Source organism: Diabrotica undecimpunctata, chromosome 1, assembly GCF_040954645.1.
Source record: "Diabrotica undecimpunctata isolate CICGRU chromosome 1, icDiaUnde3, whole genome shotgun sequence".
NCBI lineage: Eukaryota > Metazoa > Arthropoda > Insecta > Coleoptera > Chrysomelidae > Diabrotica > Diabrotica undecimpunctata.
The window spans coordinates 70,159,369-70,186,748 of NC_092803.1; the positions used below are offsets into that span (position 1 = coordinate 70,159,369).

Here is a 27,380-nt window from a genome sequence, read left to right on the forward strand (position 1 = left end):
GCGTTCCTGGGACGACTTTACTTATAAGATAGTTCATTCGATTACATGAAATCAACTTTAACGTGAGAATATCCGTCAGAAAAAATCATAACATGTAATTCGTCTTTAAAAAGACAAATACATGCCATGATGACAGTAAAATTCTCCCGTTAGTGATTCCATAGTAAATTATGAGGGAAAAACCAGGAAAAAACCTCATAATACTATCCCGACATGGTAAGTATTTGATCTTGCATTTAGTTTACCTTCAATAAATACCAAATTCCGATTTTATATGTTTGTTATTTAAAAAATATAAATGATGCATTCTCTATATGTTACTGACTTACCAATACTGGTATTTTCCTTTTAATAACTTCCTCTTTCAATATGGGTAACATAATAACACATTACCTTTTCTGGATGTTTTAATCTCTAAGAACGATACTGGATACGAAACTCAGGTGTATAGAAAACCAACACACACCAACAGATATTTAAATTTCAAATCAAATCACAATATTAATATTAAAAAGGGAATCATTAAATCCTTATACGATAGAGCCAAAATTACTTGTTCTAACGAAAATTCGTTCTTGGAGGAGAAACATTTGTTAACAACTGTTTTATTAAAAAATGATTATCCTTTATCGTTTATAAATAGGGAATTTTCAACAATCGATCGAATAGAACAAAACAACTTAGAACGAGATTCTACAGCATATACAAGGAATAATACGAGGAAAATAACAATACCATACATAAAAGGATTATCGGAAAAGCTTAAAAGGATAGGAAATAAATTCAACATTTCAACAACATTCAAAACAACAAACACGTTGAGATCTATTTTGTCCAAAACCAAACCTAACAATGAACAAAAAAGGACAAAGAATTGCATTTATAAAATACCTTGTGAATGCGATCAGTTTTATTTAGATGAAACATCAAGGCCATTAAATGTTAGAATAAGTGAACATCAATCCTATATTAAAAATAGAGAATTTGATAGATCTCAAATATGTAAACATGCATGGGATAATGAACATAGGGTTCAATGGAATGATTCAAATATAGTCCTAAAAGAAACTGATGATAAAAAGAGAAAAATCAAAGAAGCGGCTCTAATTATGCTAAATGAGACCAATTGCGTCGCGAATTCCTCGGCAGAATGTAGTAGGATCTGGTTACCCATATTGAAAGAGGAAGTTATAAAAAGGAAAATACCAGTATTGGTAAGTCAGTAACATATAGAGAATGCATCATTTATATTTTTTAAATAACAAACATATAAAATCGGAATTTGGTATTTATTGAAGGTAAACTAAATGCAAGATCAAATACTTACCATGTCGGGATAGTATTATGAGGTTTTTTCCTGGTTTTTCCCTCATAATTTACTATGGAATCACTAACGGGAGAATTTTACTGTCATCATGACATGTATTTGTCTTTTTAAAGACGAATTACATGTTATGATTTTTTCTGACGGATATTCTCACGTTAAAGTTGATTTCATGTAATCGAATGAACTATCTTATAAGTAAAGTCGTCCCAGGAACGCAACTCAACAATATTGGCAATATCATTTTAAAGTCGTCTACTTTAAAATGTATAATGTATGTCTGAATTGTCAATATAGATGAGTCAGATAAAATTAAATTATTAGAAGAATTTTTCACTAAGTAACAAAAACAAAATTTGTTTAATTTACTAATGTTTGTATTTTGAGAACGATTTCCGAAGTGGAAATTGAAACGTCAATAAATGTATTTTAACCTTTAATTGTGGCTCATTCCCATTTAAATATTAATTAATTTAAAATGCCACAAGAAAATAGCTTCAGAACAATATAAATAGTGTGTAATAATGCTGGAGATGGTATTATTTGGGAGCAGGTTCTTTTCAGTATTAAGTAGTTAAGAAAGAATAGGAATACATTATTGGACGACGTCTACGTTTATTTAATAATAATTTAAAACTTCTTTTAATTAATCTTCCTAAGACATATAAAAATCTAAATAATCATTCTTATCAGATTTCACTTTCCTTTTGACAGTTTAATATTCAATTTTATCACCATTATCAGAGTTGAGCCGCGACCTGTCTAAGCTGATTCCTTCATTCTGTCCTATTCTATACAGCTTGATGCCATAGAATAGGACCGTTAATAATACCGATCTTTCTGACATCCTCATCTAGAACATCCCTCATTGTCGTCAATTAATGCACGCCTCTCCTCATCCTCCATCTCTCTGATTTATAACTGTGTCAACCGATTTGAATGAAAACAATTTTCCTGGAAGAAAATTCACGGTAGTATATTCAACCGAATATATATGTAAAATTTCATAAAAATCGGTCCAGCTATTTCGGAGGAGTATGGAAACTAACTGTGACACTAATATGGCTACTAAAAAAAGAAGCTACTAATAAAGGAGTTAAAATTAAGGCTGTATGTATTTTTGTAATATCATCTCATAAAAACAAAAATAAAAAAATTTATTTAGAAAATAAAAATATTGTCTGAGGTGAACCACCCTGGCCCCTTAGGGGCCTGAAAAATTAATAATAACCTTTTTTAAACCTACAGGATACACATGTAAAAGTTCATAAAAATTGGTTCGGCCATTTCGGAGAAGAGAAGTATGGCAACTAACTCCGTGACCCTAATATGGCTATAAAAAAGGTTAGTAATAGGGGGGTGAAAATTAAGGGATGTATGTATTTTCTAATGCCACATCATAATAACATAAAAATAAAAAATTTTGTTTAAAACATAAAAAAGTTTGGAGTGAACCAATTTGGAGTCCTTAAGGGTATGAAAAATAACAAGCTATTTTTAGACCTACAGAATACACATGTAAAATTTCATAAAAATCGGTTTAGCTATTTCGGAGAAGTATCGCAACATTTGGACCCTTTGGGGTCATTGCTGGTCTGCAACTTTGCAAACCAAATCCATGTAATCTTCGACAAACTGTAAATACACCTACATTATTGCCTCGAACCTCTTGAAGCTGATTTCTTGTTTGCACCGCTGTTAAATGACGATCCGGCAAAGCGTTGACTCGTATAAAACGATCATCTAAAGCGGTTGTTTTGCGCTTCCTGCCACTTCCCGCTTTACTCTTGTTTGTTTCAGTTCATATAAAACGTTCCACTACCCTTTGGATAGCAGAGAGATGAGTGTGTAGTACCTACACCTAGCCACATATTAATAATTTCGCCCATTTTCAACCAAAGCAACGGTTTTGGCACAATCTTCGACACTAAGAACCATGATCAATCATAGGTAAACAAAATGTAAGTGTCAATATGACATAATGATAACAGTCACCAAAGCCACCTCGTCGTATAACAAAATAACTCCAAAAGAATCATAATTAAAAAAATCATAAATTGTGGGTGGCAAATTCATATATATATTTAGGGATTCTACAGTATTCACTGCCTTCCCTCGCTCAACCGTTTCCATCTCTCTCTGTTGTTCCATTCTCCATCGTTCAGTCCTCTCTTACTCATGGCGTCGTCTACTTCGTTCCTCCAGGATTTTCGGGGTCGTCCTCTTTTCCTCCTTCCTATGGGGCTCCATTCGGTTATTTTCTTTATCCATCTGCTGTCGCTAGTTCTTCTTACATGTCCATACCACTTTAGTCTTTTTTGTTCTATATATGTTAGTATGTCTGTTTCTATTGATGTTGTTTGCTTTATTTCGTCATTACTTCTCCTATCCATTCTTGTTACTCTGCAGCATCTTCGCAGGCATTCCATCTCTGTTGCTACTATCTTACTGCTGGTTTTCTTGTTTATGATCCAATTTTCAGCCCCATATGTCATAATACTTCGCACTAATGTTTTATAAATCTGCGTTTTTGTCTTCATATTTAGGTGTCTATCCCACCATACTGAGTTAAGTTGTCGGATTGCTGTTCTTGTTTGTCCTAATCTTTGTGTAATTTCTTCCTCTGTTGTTGCCTTTTTCGTGATTATAAACCCCAGGTATTTGAATTTATCCTTTCCTTTGATTGTTACGTTGTCATCAATCTGTAGATCTTCTATGTCTTCTTCACTTGTAGATAGGTACTCTGTTTTCGCGAGGTTAATATCTAGGCCAGCCTTGGTATATTCTTCTTGTAGTTTTTTCATCATGTAGCTGAGGTCGTCTTGGTCTTGTGCAATCACTACTTGATCGTCTGCAAAACTTAATGTATATAGGTATTCGTTCCGTACCGGTACTCCCATGCCTTCGCATTTTCTTTTCCATGTAGTCAAGGCTTTCTCTAAGTATATTTTGAATGGCAAATTCATTTGGTTCTAAAAAATGAATCAAGGCATATTTTGACATGAAACAAAAAACACAATGCAACACTATCAAAATACTGACTATACCAAATTAAAAATTATAAATTTATACACAGTGTGCTAAAAAAATCATCAAAATAGGGCTAAAAAAAAAATTTAAATACTTTGAATTTGACCAAAATTTTCTACATTGCGTTTTTTTCCATCAGAGTGTATAAATGCGGTAGTTCGTCATAGCGAAATGTTCGGTTTAAATCCAAATGTTTTCAAAACTAAAATTGTAGTATTTTCAAAGATACCAATAAACGTATATTTGTATTCCAAGGGACAAATAATAGAACAGTTAACTTCCTTAAAATATTTGGAAGAAAATATCAAGAGCCAGTTTAACCCAAAAAAATTATCAAGAATAGAACAAGCAAAGAAAACACTTATGAACATAAATTTTTTTTTTACAAGATCGCCTTAGCCTGGAGCACAGAATCCGAATAATCAGATGTTACTTTTTCTGTGTCTTGCTCTATGGCTGTGGAAGTTGGACAATGGACTGTGAAACAGAAAGAAGAATAGATGCCTTTGAGATGTATGTGTACAGAGTGACGAGGATAATTCCATGTGTTCAAAAAGTTACCGAGGATGAGCTATTTCGACGCAAGAGTAAACAAAAAGAGTAAGCATGATCAAAGAGAGGAAAATATAATACTTAAGGTGTTGTGTTGAGAGGTAAAAGATATGAATTACTCCGAAACATATTTGAAGACAATAGATGGCAAAAGATCAGTAGAAAGTCACCTGAACTTATGGCTGAAAGACCTGAAGAGATGAGGTTACCGCTGATCCGCAGAAATCTTTTGTGCATCAGTTTCCAAAGCTACAGTTGCCATTTATATTGCCAAACTTCGAAAGAAGACAGCCAAGAAGATAACTTGGCTTACGTAGGGATAACGTGGGCTTTCAATAACAGGATAATCCGCAAACACTTTTTAAGTCAACGTGCCAGAGTACTCAACATCAAGGTACACTTATTTACTACAAAGTATTCATTTCAACTCAACCTAGCAATTGCCGATCAATTCGGTTTTTTATCTTCTCAATATAATTCGCAACATATGAATTTGCAACCCATTTGATTTAGGCCGTTTTTAAAATAATCATTTATAATCTCCTATTCAGTAAACATTTTTATGTAGGTTGTTCAATCCAAGTCCTCAAAATAGCTATTTTCATCAGAATAATAATAGTGATTACTCAGAATTAGACCAAAAAAACTTCTACCGTCTAGCAATCTGCGCAGGTTTTGAAACATGCATTATACTCATGAAAAGCACTTTATTTCCTACTAAATGAAGACATTTCTGTTTGATTTTGTTAGTTTGTTGCCCAAAATGTATGATAGTCGCTATTCATTTTTTTCACCCCTCGATTCTAAATCACCTTTTGTTATTATTTGTGTTGATTTTATTTAATATACCGAATAAAATTTTGAATGTTGGTATTCATGTTAATACTAATCTATAATATTTAAAACATTTTTAACATTATTCTTTTTTAATAATAAAACTAGTTGTTTTTAATAATTATCTAGAAACATGTCAATTATGGTAATAATTTGCCCTGTTCTTTTTATTACATTATTGCATGCTAGTTAATTCTGATATTAAATGTAATGGAGCAAATCGGTTTCTTCTTTTATTTTTTTCCAAGAATGTGTTTATTTTTCCACGAATTATTTTTTTAAATAACACATTTTTAAAATGTATCATATGATCTCGTAAATTTCGTGCTCCAAAGCAACCCTTCGCTAAAAATTATGTGTAAACAACCATAAAAGTCAAACCACGACTTATAAAAAAATAACGATGGTTTCCAGAATATTCTACCAGAAAAATTCTCGAAGGGCACAAAAAAGCGGAGCAACATCAAAATTGAAGGATTAACATAAGTAGTATGTCAACACTGCGTTCATATCAACCGTTCTGCCTCGCGGACTGTACGAAAAACAAATACTGTCTACCATTGTAACTTTTTTTATATACCAATTTTTTCCGTCTGATGCTGCCGTGCTTTTGCTGACGAGTGTTTGCCTAACCTACAGCAAACACTGTTTGTTGGCTCTCTCCCTCTGGTTTCCAGGCGTCTCTCTCTGCGTCTGTGTTTATTTTTCCAGTCCGGCGGAATTTTGATTTCGTTCGTGAAAGGCGTCCTTTTTTCCCTCGCTAATTGTCAATCAAAATGTTCTCAGATTTAATTTTAGGTACGAACGTTGTTTGTCTTTTGTATTGATCATTTTTTAACGAAATGATTGGCTTTGTTAAAGTGGATTCGTTTTTCAGCTTAATATGAGTTCTTGGGATGTTTATTGGTTTCAACCTAGTGGAGTGTTACAAACAGCATTGCGGAGATATATCTAGTTCGTAAGCATTCAAATCAAGTATATATTAATTTAACAGTTGCGACCATGGCCCCTTTACACAGGCGTTATTACTTAGTATTTGAAGCAACTCGAGAATAATATCTGTTTTAAATAATATTACATGATTTTTGTTACACGTAAACTGGTATGCAATTTGTGCTTATTTAGCTAGATTAAAAACCAAAAAATTTAAATCAACTTAAAAATATAGCCTATACTGATATTTTAACGATAATAAAGATTCGAAAAAAAAAATTTGGTACAAATTTAATTTATATGCATATTACCTATTAACTGTAATGAAAACTACATTTTATCATTGTTATATGAGATTTTGATTTCCACTCCGGAAATCGTTTTCAAAGAAGATTATTTTAAAATAGTTAGCTGTGATTATAACCAATAGTTGTTTGTCAAATAATGGTTATAAAATGTTATTTTCATTATAGTTAATTCTGGCTTAATCCCGTATAAACATATTTGATGTAAAATAGAACCATACAATGTTCCAAAAATATTACTAGGTAAAACAAATTATAATAGAATGGCACAGTATCCAAAAAGGAAACTAAATATTTGGATAAACAAGTTAATTTATTTAATTTTTTCAAATAAATAATTTATTTTGCAATTTGCTGGTTATTTCCAAGAAAACATTTTAAAAAAGTAGATAATATTAGAAAAAAAAGAATCTACTCAAATCCAAATACAATAGCAGAGAGAGAGAAAAATCAAATGTAGGAGACACAGATAAGGGGCACTCAAAATATTTCGGAAATGTAAAAATATTAGAAATAAAAAAAATGCTTAAGTAAGTAATAAAAAAAACTAATCCGGGATTCAGAATGTAGATTACACCGAGAAACGCAAAATTATACACGGTTAATAAAAATATTTACTAATAATGGATGTCTGAAATTGTAATGGATGTAGAAAACAAAAGTAGAAACAAATAAGTAATACAGTCAAAACTCACAACGAGTTTTTGTTGCTAGATAAATCTTGTAAAACTTTATCGTACACATAATAAGACATAAACCGCTAAATCCTTCGGAATTCCGATATTCAAAACCTGCAAAATCTAAGTTGAACAGCCGCAGATTGATCTTCCGATTCCCGGTGCAGGCGTGTCGGATTAAATCTACGAAGTAACTAAACGTAAACCTAATTGAAATTTTAATTGCATTGAGCTTAAGTTCACGTCACAACACTAACCGTGATTATTCTGAGGATAAAGATTACCGACTGAAGACGACTTGGCCGATATCGAAACACCGCACCGTGGCGATGTAGTCGGCAAAGCTGGCTAAACCACCGCAGGGTGGTGAAATACAAAAACAAGTAAAATATATGTTCATTGATTCAAAATAAATAAAATATGATTATTACAAGTCGAATGAGAGGCCTTGTTTAGTTTAGTCTATTGTCGTTTTGTATTATAGGCAAACTGAAAAACTAGGCGGACTGTAACACTGGCTTTATTAAAAACTGTAACAAAACGCTGTTAAAACTAAACTTTATCGTCTTTTTGTAGATGGAAACCTTTACGAACAAATTTATAGTTTTATACCGAGCTGCTTACAATAATTGTACATTACTTGTTGATGTCTCGATATCATCTGCTTGGCGCGCACTCTGCTCGCTGAAGTAACGCATACTGTTGCCTGTTGTAGTAAAAAGTCTAAAATAATTCCCGGACTTGAAAACAAAAGCCCTTAGCTTTCAATTGGTAATGGACAAATTTTCGTAAAGCTCCGCTTAACGATTCCATCTTGGGTCTTGATTGATGCTACTCTTGCAACATCATCAGAGCCCTTGAAAATATGAACAATGCTACTTAACGCCATTGAATAGATAGAGTATTGTCCGACTTAAGTAAAACAAGAGAATCCTCAGATAGGCTGTGATGGTTGGTTTTCCATTTGGTTCTGTATTGAAGTTCTGCTATGTATTCGAGGCTCCAACGTTGCCAAAAATGCTGAAACAATAACTGGATGTGGTGATATCTAGTAAGACGGTTTACCCTTTCTAAGGTAATGTTGCGGTCTGGGCATGCAACTAATGGTCAACCAATTAAAAAATGAGCAGAACATAATGGAGTATGGTCGGATGGATCGGATGATAGCGGACAGAGTGGACAGGAATTTAATATAGCCTTAATTTGATTTAACACAGTATTGAATTCCTCAAATGAAAAATGAGTGTTTTGAAGAACTCTCTTTAAATGGTGCTTGCAACTCTTAACACCCGCTTCCCAGATTCCGCCCATATGTGGTGAATACGGTGAATTGAAAGGCCATGAAATAGCATTCTTGAGTATATACTTTCTGCAAGGTTAGTTCGTTATTAGAAATAAAAGTGCCTAACTCTTTGAATGCACCCATAAAATTAGTTCCGTTGTCGGAAAATATCTTTAAAAGCTTGCTCCTCCGTGCAACAAATCTACCAAGAGCAAGTAAAAATTCGTTTGCTGAAAGATTTGAAAGTGAAGCAGATAAACAAACTGATGTAACCTTTAATTATAGAACCACCACGCCCCTTGTGCGTTTTGATATTGAAAGGTCCAGCATAATATACTCCGGTATAGTTAAATCAAAGTCAAATTGAATCGCTGCTTAGGTAAGTTACCCAACATAGGGTGTATGGTCTTTGGATTAAATCGAAAACAAGTTTGCACGATTTAACAGTTGAGCTAGCGAGTTTTCTGCCCCCGATGGGCCAGAATTGCTCTCGGATAGTGGCTAACAAACTCTGAGGACCAAGATGCATTAATCTATAGTGTTCAAATTAAAAAAGAAGCTGACAAAATTTGTGCTTTGAGTCTAAACCAATAGGATGAATTTTATTAAATTCATAGGAAGCATTGATCAGACGATCGCCTACCCGCAGAAGTCCTTTATCGTCCAAAAATGGGTTTAGACTAGCTAGTTTGCCCTTAATTATTGATTTGATATTGGTTAAGAGTTCAATTTCGTTTGAGAAAGATTCTTGTTATGCCATTCGAATTAATGAATGAAAAGCTTGATCTAATTCATCAATAGAAATAGTAAAATTTATTAAGAGATCTTTTCTCCTTATCTGAGCGCAGAGAATTTGATTTGAAACGAAAACACACAGCAACCACTCTTTTTAAATGACTAAGACTTGAAAAGCGCTCAAATGGAAATAGCCAAATGAGGTAGTGGCCAAATGAGTGAAATTATATTGCTTTAATTCTGGCAGGTCTAAAATATAGTCTAACTTAGAGGTGGGTCAGGAGGGTTCATTCAACTGAAGCCATGGAGGACCTGACCACCATATATCGTAATTCAAAATTTGGCTGGGAAATAGACCTCTGGATAAGATGTCACATGGATTGTCACGTGATGATACGTGTCGCCATTTGCAATTGGAAGTGAGAGATTGAATTTCGGATACTCGATTGCTGACGAATGTGTTCAGTAAGTTTGGACTGGTGCGAATCCAGGATAGTACTATAGTAGAATCGGACCATAAAATAGTTTCGTTTATTGTTATTCTCAAAGATTGCGTCACTTTATTGAATGAACGTGTTAACAAAAGTGCTCCGCAAAGCTCTAACCTACTAATTGTTTTTATTGGAGCGACCTTTGGCTTGGAGCAAAGTAAATGAATGTGGACCTTATTGTCATGATCTACACTACGCAAATAAATGCACGCCCCATATGCAATAGTAGAGCTATCTGCAAATCCCTGAATTTCAATGTATTTATAATTCTTGCATATGGCATGCCTAGGAAGATTGACTTGACTAAGCTGGGCTAATCCAACGTTCTGCTAAATCGTTTGGAATGGGTGCATCCCAAGAAATCTTCTCGAGCCAAAGTTTTTGCATTATAGTTTTGGCTATCACTGTGCATGGACCTAAAAGTCCTAATGGATCAAAAATTTTTGCTAATTGCATTTGCAAATCCAAATTAATGCTAGTGCTGAGGTGGGATCTGATATTGTTTAAACTAGAGAGACCGACCTGACCCGATGCAACCCATTCTAAATGAGTCTCTTGGAAAACGTACTGGTTGATTTTGATTTGGTTGGGACATAATAGTTGCCAAAATAGATCTGCCCCAATTAAAATATCAATAGATCTAGATTCGAGGAACTTAGGATCCGCTAGTATAATATTGTTTGGGATATTCAAGGTTTCATTATCGACAAATGTTGCAGGTAGATTGCTAGTTATTTCCTTTAGAATAAAAAATGTAACATCAGCTTTATATATAACAAGCGAGTCTTCTACAGCTGGCGCCGCTTCTCGCATCCTAATTTTCAGCGTTTTCTGTCGAAGCAATCTTCAGTTGTTAAATCTCTGGCGGTCATTGCATCGTCGACATCGTCTCTCCAGGATCGTCTTGGTCTACCTCGTTTTCTTCTAGTTGGCGGAGTCCATTCTTCTATTTTTTTTGGCCATCTATTTTCAGGCATTCTCTGAAGGTGTCCATACCAGTTAAGTCTTTTGGCTTCGATTGTGTCTATTATGTCTAGATCGATTTCCATTTCTCTCCGAATATCTTCGTTTCTCACCCTATCAAGTCTAGTGAGCTGGCAACATCGTCTCCAGTAGTTCATTTCCATGGCCTTAATTTTTGATTTGTTTCTTTGGTTTATTTCCCAGAGTTCGGCGCCGTACAGCCCAATACTTTCTATTATTGTTTTATAGATTCTTCTTTTATTTTCTTTTGTTATTTTTTTATTCCATAATAGTCCGTGTAGCTGTCTGGTGGCTGATCTGGCTTGGCCAATCCTGGAGTGTATTTCTTCGCTACTTCCTGCTTTTGATGTTATTTGGACTCCCAAGTATTTAAAATTGTCTGTTGGTTTTATAGTTCCCATTTCGATTTGTAGGCTTTCTGGTTTTTCTCCTACAACTAAGTACTCAGTTTTTTGTATATTAATTGTGAGGCCCCATTTGGTATACTCATCTTCCAGTTTTCTAATCATGTAGCCTACATCACTCACGCCTTCAGCTAGAATGGCTTGGTCGTCAGCGAAGTGTATCGTGTACAATCTATCATCTCCGATTGGGATGCCCATATTGCAGCTCTTTCTTCTCCACACTGAGAGTGCCTCATTTAGATATATTTTGAAGAGTGTAGGTGCTATGCAGCAGCCTTGCTTTAGGCCCTTACTAATAGGAATTTCTTTAGTTAATCTATTTCCAGTTTTAATGTTTGCCGTCATATTTTTGTAGAGTTGTTGTACTGCTTGTATATTTTTTTGCTTATTCCTTGTTTTTCCATTGCTACCCAAAGCATTGAAAGTGGTACACTATCGTATGCCTTTGTCAGATCTATAAAGACTATATGAGTTGAAAGGTTGTGGGCTAATCTTTTCTCGATAACTTGCTTTAGAGAGAATATACTGTCTCCATACAGGATCTGCCTGCACGAAAGCCATTCTGTTCTTCAACATCTGTCATCTCTTTTTCAATTTTGTTTTTTATTATTTTTCCATACAGTCTTGAGAGTGAATTTATGACACTTAGCCCCCTGTAGTTTGAACAATTCTTTCTATCTCCTTTTTTGTAGATGTTGTTAATATGTGCTTTTGTCCACTCCGGTGGTAAGTCGTGTCCATTATAGAATAAGGTGAAGACATACGCCAGTAATTCCCGTAATACTTGTGGGCTATGTTTTAATAATTCATTTGGTATACCTTGTGGTCCGCATGACTTCCGATTTTTTAGAGTTTGTATTGCATTCTCGACTTCCTGTACTGTTATTTCATCGTCTTCACTGAATTCCAGTTCATATGTTGTTGAACTGATGTTCGTGAATTGAGGTCTTGTTTCAGTCAAAAGTTGTGAGTAGTGTTCGATCCAAGATCTTTCTTCTATTAAATCTATTCTACTCGTTTCTTTTATGTTTGTTCTCAGATTTTTTACCGTTTTCCATGCTTCCCTTGATCTTGTTGACACTATATATTTGTTGAGTTCTTCGCATTTACTTTCCCAGGAAATATTTTTTGCTTTAGTTACTAAATTTTTTACTTCTCTGTTTGATCTTGCATATGTTCGTCTATCATCCGGATCATTTGTTTGTAGCCACTTTTGATATGCTTGTTTCTTGTTGTGTACTGCATTGGCGATGTCATTTGTCCACCACAATGGAGTATTCTTTTTGTTCTTTTGGATTGTGCCGAGCGCTTCGTAAGCTGCTTCATTGATTTTATTGATTATCTCTTTATAGGTATTCTGGGCTGAGGAGTAGATCAGGTTTGCCAATTTTTGGCTGAGTCGCAGCTTATATAAGAATGATGTCGAGTCGTTTTGCAGTGCATCAATATTGTATTTAGGTAGATTCGATTCCAGGGGTTTTAATTGAGCTAGTTGCTCAATCAGCTTTAAAATAGTGATATTGTGATTGTATACATATATTGCACTTTCTGGAAGAACAAGAAGTCTGATTGCTGATGCCAGTAATAGAAATGTTGGTAGCTTAACCCTGGAAACCTCACAGATTGAATAAGCGCTCGGTTATGAATGATTTCTGAGAACCTGAATCTAGAAGCGCACGTGCAATGTGATACTTACCCCTCGAATCTGATATTTTTACAAAGGCAGTTGATAAAATTGTTTGCTGCACAGAGGTCAATGCAGTTATGGTAGTTAGAGAAGTGTTATTGTTTGCTATAGTTTCATTGTTTTCATTTTTATTACTAGAAATTTTTTCATGAATAAGAGTATTGTGCCATTGCTTACATTTTCGGCAAGGCCCTAGTTTGCATTTAGAATGAATATGGCCTGCTCTTAAGCAGTTTAGACATAATTTGATTTAATGACAAAACTGCGCCTCTCAAAAATAGAAAGCTTAAGAAATTGCTCACAGGAATAAATTGGATGATTGCCCTTGCAGAAAACACAAACTTTGCTAGTACCGTTAAACTCGCTTGTAGAAGTAAAACTTCGAGCATACCCTTTAGACCGTTGCTTGGCATCGAATTTACCCGATTTTTCTTGTATTTTGTGTAAATTGTATGTAACTTTTAAAACTAATTTGGATGATTGACAGGTTTTTAATACACCTAAACTCGGTAATGACGACCGTGTTAATTATTGATGGTTTTCTGTGGTTCCCTTCTTTAACCACATTGCATCTATTGCGCCAGCATTCTCCAAGTCTAAATATGATAATAGAGGTTTTGTTTTGTTTCAGACTGAAATCGCCAAGAGACTGAACGCCATCATCGCCCAAATTTTACCGTTCCTCTCGCAGGAACACCAACAGCAAGTCGCGACAGCTGTGGAGAGGGCGAAACAAGTAACTATGACGGAGTTAAATCAAATTATAGGGGTAAGTACTAGCTTTGAACTTTAGTGAAAAACTTTTAGACAAAAAGCGACGAAGTAGAAATTTTTAGCAGAGACTAATTCAATTTTTCTTGTTTTTAAAAGTAATTGTTTTCTCCGTTCTTGTCCAAACTGCTTAGCGATTTTTAAGAAATGTTTGTGAACAATTTATTTAGAATTATTTATATTGTTCCGAAGCTGTCTCTTTGTGATATATTGGCTTTTATCAATTATCTAATTGGGAATAAACCACAAATTATAGAATAAATTTATTTGAAATTTAAATATACATAATATAAAAATTAGCATCATTTGCTTTGCCCTTATAAGTACGATATCGCTGTTATAAAAAGAAATAAATAAAAAGAATGTATTTTAAAATCATTGATGTAGTATATATAGCTTCACATTTTAAAAGTATTTTCAAATATAAGGATATCTCATACAGCTGCAACGAATATATAGGGCGCTTTCAACATCATGTTCACAATTACTGAAAATTATGATTCGATGTCCTGCCTAATTAAAAACGATGCACTAAAACTTAATTGCCCATTGACGAATAATTTTTCATTTGGTGTAGTTTGAATGACCAAATTTTTTATTCGTTTTTATTAGATACACTTATAGGGTGGCACAGAACTCAAAAATTTTTCCATATTCTACGAAACAACAAGGGTGGGTTAATGTCATTTTTCTTTAGTGTCCACGATTCCATGCCGTAATACAGTACTGATAGTACATAACATTTCATAAGCAGTATCTTAAATTCTAGACTTAGCTCTCAACTACAGAATACTTGTTTCATTTTCATAAATGTACTCAGGGCCTTGTCAATTCTGATCTTTATTTCTTGAGAGTTGTCAACATTTTCGTCGAAAAAAGTACTTTAATAATTTTATTTTGTCACTGTCTTAATTGGCTGGTTATATGTATATATATTTCCGGTATTTCGGTCGATTGTGTGACAAGCATACATTTTGTTTTGTTCGTCTTTAATGAGAGACCGTACTCGTGAACAGCTTTTACCATTATATTAATTAACAAGCGCTGAAGCCATCCAGCTATCAGTACTGTGCTTTCTGCTTATCTCAGATTATTGATTGGGCTTCCGTTAACTTAAATGTCATAATTCTGACCATCCGCAGCTTTTTTCAAAAAGTCTTCCGAATATATGTTAAAAAGGATTGGCAACTCTTTATTTCTATAGCTTTCCATCTATTTTTACTGCAGCTCTTTGACCATAAAAGAGATTGGAAATAATGGTGTATAATCTCTTGTATCTAGGTTTTTTTTCAGTAACAATTGTATTGGATGATCATAGAGAACTTTATCAAAGGATTTATTATAGTCAATAAAGCAAAAATATAAATCTTCGTATTTAACAAAGCTTCACGAGTGCCTAGGCCATTTCGAAACTCAAACTGAGTGTCACTAATATCTTGTATATTCTAACACAGTGATGGTGAACCTTTTGAGCTCGCTGTGTCAGAATTTGAAAAATCTAAACATATAATTTTCATGGCGTGTCACACGATATATATAAATATATATACACTGTGTCCGTAAAGTATGGAACAAATTCTTTTTTAGCTAAACAGAACATTTTAAGGAATAATCCTGAAACACGTCAATTTTTAATTTTAATTAATTTACCGTATTTTAAAATAATATTCTAATATACAGAGTGAATTACTTTCGAGTAATGACGTCACCGCTTGCTGTATTTGACAGTAACCCAAACGTTGTACAAATTCTTGTTGAACCTTGTTTATTGTGTCTTGAGAAATATTGTTTATTGCTCTCCGAATTCTCTGTTGTAATTATTGAATATTTGCTAGTTTCGTTTGATACACAACATTCTTCCCCACATAAAATAATCCAAAGGATTGAAATCTGCTGACCTCGCTGGCCATTCAATAGGTCCACGTCTACCAATCCACCTGTTCGGAAAAAATTCATCTAGGTACCTTCTAACATCTACAGCATATTGTGGAGGTGCACCATCCTGTTGAAACCATAAACTTTCATCAAAACCTCCAGGATTACGTCTGCTGGGAAACAAATTACGTAAAGTAGGTACGAGATACCCCCTTAAAAACTCAAGGTACGTTGCTCCGTTTAAATTACCTTCGAAAAAGTAGGGTCCGATGATTCGATTTCTGATAATTGCAGCCCATACATTTACCTTTTGTGAGTATTGTGTATGATGCTACCGCATCCAGGGGGGGTTTTCTTTTGCCCAGTATCTACAATTCTGACGGTTAACTTCGTCTAATGCTGTATCAGCATTTGCAGAGGGACGACCTAATTTCCGTGCATTTTCAACCGTACCAGTTTCTCGAAATTTCTTTTCAGTCTTACTGACTGTTGAACGCGTTATAGGTCTTTCTGGATATTTATCATTAAACAAATTGCACACTTCCATCTGAGTTCGCGATCTGTCTCCATACCCAATCATCATAAGTATTTCAATTCTTTGCTTTACACTTAACTCCATTTCTACTTCAAATTAAATTTAAGCAATAATTAAAACATTCACAAATACCAAAAATATTGTAGTACTAAACTGTCACTGAATATCAATAAATTACTAAACAAATAATGACATTTAACAAAAACATAGCCTACTATGTTTTTTTTAAATTGATAAGAAATATTTTCTTTCATATTCTGTCCGCCTAGACAATAAGTATTCTTGATATTGTTAATTTAACTAAGGCGTTACTTTATGAGCACACACAAAACTATTTTATTTTTGTCCACCCTGTACCAATTTGAATCAACATATTGATACATTTTTGGAATCAGCTCAGCTAGAGTAATCCGAAAATTGAGACAAAATGGATGTGTTCCATTTAAAAAAAATGACGGTGACGTCATTACTCGAAAGACGACGGGACATGGGTACGGCAAGAAGTAAAGTAAAGAAAGCTGGAAAACAATTAGAGGTAGTAGAAGAGATGGAAAAGAACGCAGTAGGTTAACATCAGGCATCAATGCAATATTGCTATTAGTTAGTGATCAGTGTAGTAGTGTCTAGAGGCTCGGGAGACTGAGATCTCGAAAGCCCTGAAGAAGACATTGAAAGCTCAGCGCACTGATAATAGACGCGGTTCAACCCGGAAGCCTGTTAAGTTTAATAATAATGTATGTAATAGTGTTAATCTTAGCTTTAGGATTAATTTTACTAAAACTCATAGAGGGATTAGGAAACCGCAGAAACCCTGTTCCTATAAAAATAAATAAGAACCAAGTTTACTATGAATTCCTACTAACAATGTACGTATAGTAAGACTATATATAAACATTTATGGTTTTCAGCACATCCTCCTAACACCAATTACTAAACAATACATTTTCATTAGGCGCGAAAACGCAAACTTAAACTAATTTGTTCATTTTCATTAGCGTCTCCACGCGAAGTGACTGATACTTTTCTTAATGACGAAAGCAAACAGTTGCAAAACAAACAGAATTAATAATGTTAGTTAGTGTATACTTTAACGCAATTGTTCGTGGCTGGTTTCAAAGCGGGACCGCTAATTGTCTTAATTCGTTATATGGAGAATGTGGGTTGATATCTCTCGTCTTTCTCTTCCCTTCTTTCTCTCATTTGAAAGCGTAGTCCGGTCAGTAGAAGTTTTGAGTTTGTAATATTACATCGTATATACATATTCACAATTTTAATTTTTAATGGGGTTGTAAAGAATTTTTTCTGTGACAGCTTAGTTTTACAATTGTCTTTTGGCAAATACTATTATAGAGTTTATTTTATATAGATATCAAAAATCGTAAGTTTTAAGACATCTATTTTTCAACCGACAACATTGTGACTGTACTAATATTCATAGACAAAAGCAGTAAATACAAACAACACCAACATCAGCTTATTTAAAGTTTAAAATGTGTGTTGTATTCAGTGCTAGTTTTTATTGTTCTCTCTGTTTGTTTTTCTTCATTTTAGTTTGTCCATGAAATCAGATTGTTTAGCAAATATCTAATATTATACAAGCAGAAGGTATTGAAAATAATGTTTTCTTTTTGTTTTGTTTGAGTTATGTTTTTTTTCTTTTATTTTTTATTGGAATTTTAACAATTGTGTCAGTGTTTATATGCGATGCTATTAACTTTTTTATTGCTAACAATTTAAAAATCTTATATATGAGAATAATAAAATATAATAGAATAATTTCCAAAAGGTATTGATTGTTTACATATTGTATCCTTTCTGTACTTTGTTAAAATTACAAATACCGATATAATGTTTTGGAATCCTGATAATTGATCTATATTCAAACTTTCATTTAACTTATCCAATATATATTCTTTATTCCTGACAGTTCCTGACGATTTCTTCGAGTACATTTTTTTTAATCTTGTAGCTAATTTGTGAATATAATTAGAAAAACTTGAATTATGATCAACGGATATTCTTAAATTATATTTATTCTGGTATAAAATTATACCAGAACTGTATTGGAGTCAAAAAAAAAGATCAAAATCAACAACGTATCCGAGTTAACGTAAAAGAATAGGAGATGAAAGGGATGAGATCAAAATAAGTAAAGGGGTAAGACAGGGATTCATATTGTTCCGAACTTTGTTTAATCTATATATCGAAAAATTATTTATTAAAGCCCTATAAAATATTTGATTTTTATATATTTTTTTCTTTTAAATCTTCCATAATCACCTCTTACCATCTTTGTCTCAGTCTGCCTCTTCTGGTCAGATCAGGTTTTCTCCATTTAATGTTTTTAGCCCATCTCTCATTTTCTATTCTGCCCAAATGTCCCACTCCAAGGCTGTACAGTCTTCGTGTCTGTACAGATGTTACTTATTACAGATTCTTTGAAAATTTCGTACAGTTTGTTATTAGTCCTTCTCTACCATCCTTCATGTGTTTGCCTTTCACCATATATTCTGCGTAATATTTTCAGATTCCTTGTTTTTCATTGATCTTGAGACGTCTTATTGGTAACCCAGGTTTTGGCCCCATACAGAGCACTTGTTCTCAAAAGTGTTTTGGATTGGATTTATTTGCAATCCATATTTATTTGCTGTATCAATAAGCCTATTTACAATTAGCGTCAACTTCATTTTGCCTGTTTCTAGTAGTACCACATCATCAGCGTATGATAGGTACTGGTGATGATAGGTACTGGTGGCTTTTAGTGATTTCATCCGATGATTTTTTCTACTGCCAAGTTAAATAGTGTTGTGGATAAGGGGACCCTTTTCTTAACCCTAGATTTGTGGCGTGATACATTTAGGATACTGTGGTCGCATCGGCCCCTGAGACCGCTTTTGCTAGGTAAAAAAATTCTTAATTACTAACTATAGGTTAACTGTTTTTGATAAAAAATTATAGCACTACATATTTTAAACCAGTTTTTATTTAAATTAAAATAAACCCTTACAAAAGAACAAACAAAATACAATGAAGAGGCAGCTCTAAAAATGGGTAGTTAAAAAAAATGAAAAAACATTGCTTTAGTAAACTAATAAAAAACGCTGTACAAAGATAAACTTAATTATTTACAGTCCTTACATACTGCAAATAAGGATTCTAAACATAATAAACACCGCAATGTTCGCATCTACATTTTGTTTTTCGGTTCTTCTGAGATCCAGAAAATTTGCATCTTCCAATTTGCCCTCTTCCAACTGGAGCTTCGGTAGTGTCTTGGTTTGTTAATTCTTTTAGACGTAACCGCATCAGTCTTAGAATATATGTCAAATTTGATCTTCTTAGCACATGTGGAGTAAAAAGTTTATATCATAGATTATGAATGAAAATCCTCAGTTTGATGCAATTGATATCGTCTTATATACTTATCGTCTTATATTTTTACAGGTATCGGAAGACACACATTTTTTCCAGGCAGTTTCATTTCCTTCTACGTTGTTTCTGAATCTATCATCTCTCTTGTTAAAAGAAAAAATAATAGGAATGGTCGTTTTAGATAAAAAATTTTCTTAAATATTCACAATGTTTGTACACCCCTGCTTGAGCCCATTAAGAATATCCAACAGCCTCACCGGAACCGGAAGCTGGGATTCTCAAAGAGCAGGAATTCGAACACGGCCCTTTAAACCCGCTCCGGGGATTCCCTTCGGAGCCGTTTGGAAAACCCTCCTTTCCGACACGTGACTGAGCTTTGTGGTCCAACATCACGGCCGGAAAATTTTTCTCGCATCCTTAAGGTCATTGCAGACAGAACAGAATTTTTCTCTTATCGCCTTTGTTGACTTAGGACAAGGGATGAGTGTGGTCATTACAAGTGGAAATGAGAAAAATAAGGGTAATTGATAAACGTGAGTAAATCTGGAAGATACTAAGAGTTTTAAGCTATCGTTTCAAATAGATAAACAAGAAAATGCTGGAACTATGAATTTAGTTTTCACGTTTATCAGCACTTGATGACTAGATTTAGAAATTCGAAATATTCTTTCTATTTTCTTCTGACGGCGACTGTTCTAAGACAATATGTAAATTTTCCTCAGGTTCTATATTTCCTTTTATATACTCTTTAAACTACGTATTCTAAACGATTGCAAAGCCAAAAATTGAAATACAGATCCAAAAAAAGATTTAATTAAACCTCAGATGCATCTTAAAACAGTTTATAATTACTTAGACGTACAAATCCACAACTGTGGAAACTGTGAACGCATGATTACCTCTAGAATAACTGCGAATCAAAAGATAGTAGAAACATTAAATTCAATTATTTGGCGAAAACTATGGGATACAAAACGTTTATAATTCGCTTAATCGCATGTGGATTTGGCAAATTAATTTCTGAACCAAAAACAAGCTCTGGCAATAAGAAATTAAATTTTCCAAACAATTTCAAAACATGAATACGAAAACTATATTTCCTATCGCGCAGAAACTGAAATGACACCAGAAAAATTAATAAACCGACCAACGGGGTATACCATAAATGTGAACTAACTTACTAAGAGGTAAACTTAGAACACTAATACAGTATATGCTCCAAAGAACTGTTGCTCGGCCCTGGTAAATTATGGACGGAGTCGTTCATAAAGTTGAGAAACACAAGAAAGATATACCAAAAAAACAAAAAAAGAACAAAAAAGAGAATACCTCTTCAAAAAAAAAGGCGCCACTATTTTTAAATATTTGAATCCCAAAAAAACAGGAATGGGGAGTTCATAAAACAAAGAGAAAAGTGCAATATCATAAAAAATAAAAAATCGTACAATTGACTATCTGAAAATATATTTCAAATCCAAATATCATAAATATCATAAAGTGATTAAATATATCAAATATCAATACAGTTATCATATATGATTGAACCAGAATATTCAGCAAAGTAGGTATTCATAGATTGGTTAAAATGTGCAACATGGTTTGATGGCAATGGAAGTTTCTTTTGAATTTGTTTAATAAAAAATAACAAAGATTCTCCCAATGTATATTTCCATATAATGATTCTTGCTAGACTTGTTTTACTTTTCCTCGTAGTAGGTTTTTCAAAGGCATTCAACGAAGCAGTTTATGTAAATCATCCTTTCTCGGCTGCTTAAAATGGTAATATAGCAGAAACATTTTTAACGTCCTCGATGTAATAATCTTCCAGGATTTTGAACAAATTTAAAATCTAAAAGCGCTCCCAAAGAAAATTCGCCTACGGGATTTTAATACTAATCTTGGAGCTCATTATCATTTCAAGAGGGATTTTCTATTCTACACTTTTATATAAAGTATGCACATTTCGCCCGATTTTCTCTGGTATTTTTCGTTATGTCGAATGCGGTTTCCTTGGAGACTTCGTACGAAGTGCTTATTTATTAACCTATTTCCAATAATAGTTTTTCAGAAACACTTAACACTAGCCAAATATATATTCTGTTGTATTCTTATTTTATTTTTCCATCACCTTTTCTCCACCAAGTTTTTCTTCTTCTTCTTATAATAGGTCTATTATTGTCCGATTTTAAAGCCGTAGTAGTGTTTGAGAAGTTGACTACCAGCTATTTCAACATCTTTTAAATGGTTTTTCTGACCGTCTGTTGGTCTTACTGTTCGGCCTAGTCCCTCAGTATCCATTCATATAACATGCTGGTTCTATTCCCGTCTTCTCTGTCTTGCCCATCATTCAATAGCCTGTATTTTATAGAGATCTCTTATTTGGTTATTTGGTAATCTGTCTCTTAATGTTGTCCAAACAGTTCGGACAAGCAAACTTCAAAACTATATCCCTTAAAATGTGTCAATCTTTTCTGCTTCATTTTACCAATTGGTTAGTATAAAAACTTTGTTTTCTTAGTTTAGCTCTAGAAAGATAACGATTTCATCTTCTTTATCCGGAAATTTTAGCCACCAACCTTTTCATGTCTCTTTCAATTTTATGCTTTTATTTCAGATATTTGAATACTATATTTTTTTATCTTCAGTTCGATATCCGTATTATAGATATTTGATAAACCGGTAAGAACCAGGCGGAAGGATAATTAATGGAAAATTAATGGAAATGGAATAACGAAAATTTTTTTTTTGTTTTTGGGATTTATTATTTAATTACATGTTATGTTTTACTTGCATACACAGTTAATTCATTGCAAAGAGGACTTAGTCGTTAGTTAGAATATATTATAACTTTATTGATATGTGATATATTTGAATATTTTATCTGATAACTTTCTTTGATCACGGCTTCGGGGTTAATTTCTTTGTTACTTTCTGCACATTCCATGACCTTTATATTACATATAAAGCCATAAGAAAGGAAGGATGAATATATATGTTTAATCTGGAACTCGCTGGTTTTCTCCCTTTCGCATTGGGTATGTATATTAGCATAGAAAATAAAACCAAGAGAACTAAAACTCTATTTAAAAAGTAAAATCAATAAACAAATTGTATATAAATATAAAATTAAAAAGACAGTCAAGATTCCCTTTCACGCAAAAATAGTCTATGTATCTGTTGATACGTATTTCGCTTTAATAAAGCTCATCAAAACAGTTATTCATAGGCTTTCTCAACGTGAAAATTAATCTTTTCCTGTCTTTGGGAAGCAACGATAAAATGGCTTCGAAACGGACGCAATAGCGACATCTGATATTAAATCCGTAAAATAGTTTCGAAACACAATTCAGATAACTGCCTTAATCTGAACCTTCTATAAATGCAAGGTATAACAGACGCTGATAAAGATGTTAATAGAGACATGGGGAATCTAAAATTTGCATTCCACGACATGTCTCCTCAGCTAAGCAGAAATCATTAGCGAATTGGTTTCTTGTACTCATACAGAGTAGATCCGAATAAAAATAAAATTAAAAAGACAGTCAAGATTCCCTTTCACGCAAAAATAGTCTATGTATCTGTTGATACGTATTTCGCTTTAATAAAGCTCATCAGAACAGTTATTCATAGGCTTTCTCAACGTGAAAATTAATCTTTTCCTGTCTTTGGGAAGCAACGATAAAATGGCTTCGAAACGGACGCAATAGCGACATCTGATATTAAATCCGTAAAATAGTTTCGAAACACAATTCAGATGTTGAAATTGTATATACATAAAGATTATATAAATCCCTAATATTTACAAATTGAAATATGCGTGATAAAGATACAAAAAAGTAGTTATTCATAACCCAGATTGCTTCACAAAAGGTAAACGAATTAGTGTAAAACACAGCTGTTTTCGAAGACTAAAGATTGAGACGAATTGTGGATATCTATATCAGAAAAACTAAACCGCTTGTCTACAAAAGATATCAGGAAATCGAAAATATGATACGATAAGAAAGACCAATGACTTTTACAGCTGATTGTCATATAAGTATCAATTATAACGCAATAAGATGATTTTGTATATAAGACAAATAATATCTTATTATAAACTGCATATAGATACAAATAGTAAAACAAAACTACAATTTTTTATGCAATATAGTAAATATATGTTCAAATATACGTAAAACGTTCCGATAAATTTAAATGCTCCAAATAAAGACTAAAATCTCTCGATTGGCGGCACAAAATTCAATAGAGTTCATTAATGAACTTTTTTTTAAATATAACACCAACAAAATGCATATACCAGTAAACGGTACTCGCTATAGCAACAAATATTTTTGGTAACAAATTGTGTAGGTTGTACTTGTACCCCAATAGAATGATAGCACCCGCTATCGAAGACGATGTCTTCTTTGACTGCAGCAACCACAAAAATGTTGATGATGGCGAAGTCGCCTCCCCCCCTGGATGGAATGACTTTCGACTGCGGAGTGGCCTGCACCCCTACCTAAGACATGACTGACTTGCTTCGCTGATGGAACTCGTCTCTATTACTGACTGCAAAAACGGCGGTTAGTTTAAAAAATGTTTTTTACTAGATGACGATAATTACCAAAATGATCGGCAATTTTAATGAAATTCACCAATGTTACATGAAATTCAACAATGTCTTTGTTAACAACAATGTACAAAAGTACAATCTTTTGTTTGCGACAATGTATTAACAACTGTTTATGGTCGATAGCGTCTATGTTTTTGTACGCGATACGGGGACGAATCAAAACTAACAAAAAGTCTGTTAATATTTTAACAATATACAGTTGCGAAACTGCAATATTCTAAACTCCAGAACCAAAGAATATCTTACCACTTATCAACTCTTCCACAGTGTAAGTGGGTGATTGCTAATTTTGGTATTCACTGTCGTCAGAGCCTCTTTGGTTTAATAGCATGGTCACGGATGACCATAAAATAGTCATCCGTGGCATAGTACACCAGATGATCGAAATCACCAGATGAGCAGAAAGTGTTATCACTTGGAAGTATACAGTTACCATTACCACTTATTAGTGTGGAAAATTAGCTTCATTGTGAATCCCACGGTGTAATATACCTATCCAATTCGATCCTTTTTTTAATGCAGCGGTGTTTTACGAGTAGGTAAATTATTTATATACATGAAGATATAAGGAAAAATTGTTTTATACTAACCGAGAGATATTCTTTTTTGATTCCCTGTAAATATCGAAATATTTAATATAAGCAGGTACCAAAGTATTTCAAGTTTTCCACACTAATGACTTAATTTGTTAAAATACGTCGCATTCGTAAATAAATCTTTTACATTCTATATCTTCTTGTAAATTTAAAATTTTAAAACCAAAGTTAAACTTTTATTTTTTTAAAGCGTATTAACTACTCACTCTGCTGCACAATTCTTTTACGAATGTACCCATTACTTCCTACGCTACAAATCCTGCTTTGTCCTCGTTTTTCCGCACTTCTTTGTCGCTGCCGGTTTTACGAGCTGCTAAAATGATGCTACTACCACTACAACAGTTCCAGAGAAGTTTTTACCTTTCAGGATTGATCACTCGTGAACCCAAAGATGTTCTCTCTTTTTTTTGGGAGAGGCTATGTTTTGGTAGTGGCTACTCCACCAATAGAAGTTCAAATTATTTATGTAAAGTGTATTTACCATTGGCACCAATACATATTTTTATTTTTATTCTTTACTGTTTTGGTAATACTCTTTTGTAATGATAATATGATCGACATTCGTTTGTTATGATACTTTTCATAGCTTTCAACGAGTGGATGAGATATTTCTAATATCAAATCACTATGAGGTATCTTAATTATGACTCCTTATTGATATTATTTTTTAGTTGTTTATTCCTCTTATGTGTCTTCCAACAACAATATTAAAACTAAAAAGGTGTTAAAAATAAAATAAAAATTTATAAAATTACCAGATAAATTAAAGTATTGGGAAGTAATGAGAGCATACTTAAAAGAATTGTGCAGCAGAATGATTAGTCAGTTAATACGCTTTAAATATTTTCATTTAATTATTTTTTGAAACAAAGCTTCTATACTGTAAAATGGTAAGGCGAGCGTCACGGAAGTAGCGCCACGACACGGAAGTAGCGTCACGACACGGGAGTAGCGCCAGGACACGGTGTTACGGAGGTAGCGCTACGAAATAGTTGTGTTCACAAGGATTCACTACTCTTCGTTAATTAGCTTCTAGGCATCATATATTTATTCTAAACAGGTTTAAATAAAAAAACTGCATGAAAAATAATAAAATACAGACATTAAATGAAAAGTAAAAATTAAAAGATTATCTGTCAATAATGTAATAAAACAAACACAAGAACTAAAGATTTATATTAGAATTCGATTTATAACGATTCTCGAACGGTCAAAATTTAAATCATAAATGCCTTCCAGGTAATAACAATATTGAATCATATGTTTAAGATTTTATTCTGCACACTTCTTCTTTTAAAATAATTTCATATAAATGCAATGTCAGATTTTTACAATTATCAGTTCGACTATTGTATTAAGGTGTAACAAAAAGAGTTTTACTTACTTATGTACTTACTCCGTGGCGTTACAACCCTTCGTGGACTTTAGCCGACTCGACAATATGCCTCCACTGTTTTCTGTCTTGAGCAACCTCCATCCAATTCTCCACGCCCATAGTGCTTAGGTCTCCTGCTTTATTATCTCACCACCGGAGACGAGGGCGTCCGCGTGGTCTCCTTCCAGTTGGGACTTCCTCCCACACCAGTCTTACTGTTCGTTCATCAGAATGTCTTCTGAGGTGTCCTGCCCATTGGAGTCTTTTGGACTTTATTTCTTTTATGATGTTGGCGTCTGGGTATAGTTCTTCGAGCTCTTCGAACAAAAAGAGTAACTAATACAATATTTTGAGTTGAATTTTTATATTTATACTTTGGAAGAGATTTTTAAATCAGCACATCATATTAAATATGGCTTTTTACGAAATAGCATTGCAGTCAAAGAAAAAAGTTGGACGAGTCCATTTACTCAACGATCGGAGTCCGTGATACGATGTAAACTTTTTTTATGTGACTAAAATCTATAAATATAGATAATGAATAAATACTACAATTAATTTGTTCAATTTTAAAAATACAGAAAACATAGTATGAAGCTTCGCGCTAGTCTACAGTACGCCCTACTGTACCTCATTTTTTTCAATCAGTTACACATCTTGTAACGTGAATCCTTACAAATCACAAAATCAAGTTCCCAAAAAATATTCCCAACAATATTTAGCAGTACTGTTTTGAAAACTGCAACTTGATAGCGGTTTTTAGACCAATAAAGCTGCAGTGGCATAGGAATTTAGAATAAACGGACTGAAAGAAAAATGTAAGGAACGTAGTATTAACCAAAACTGAAAGTAGAATTAAACAAGGAAGGCCTAGGAAGGAAGAACGAAAAAAAAAAAGAAAAAGAACAGGCTGGAAAAAAGTTAAAAGGCTATGGACCTAAATATTTTGCAAATACTTACAGACATATATTGTAGAAGAGAAAAAGCGTTTATAAATACA

General features: G+C 33.4%; 1 protein-coding gene across 2 annotated transcripts in view; it reads left to right on the forward strand.

Moving 5' to 3' along the window:
* LOC140450574 (transducin-like enhancer protein 4) overlaps positions 1-27,380 on the forward strand; it is a 763,102-nt gene that overhangs the window by 438,582 nt on the left and 297,140 nt on the right. For both annotated transcript variants that reach the window (XM_072544231.1, XM_072544235.1), the window contains one exon: positions 13,870-14,007. In XM_072544231.1, the coding sequence (XP_072400332.1) occupies positions 13,870-14,007 (138 nt within the window). The remainder of the gene's footprint in view (positions 1-13,869; positions 14,008-27,380) is intronic.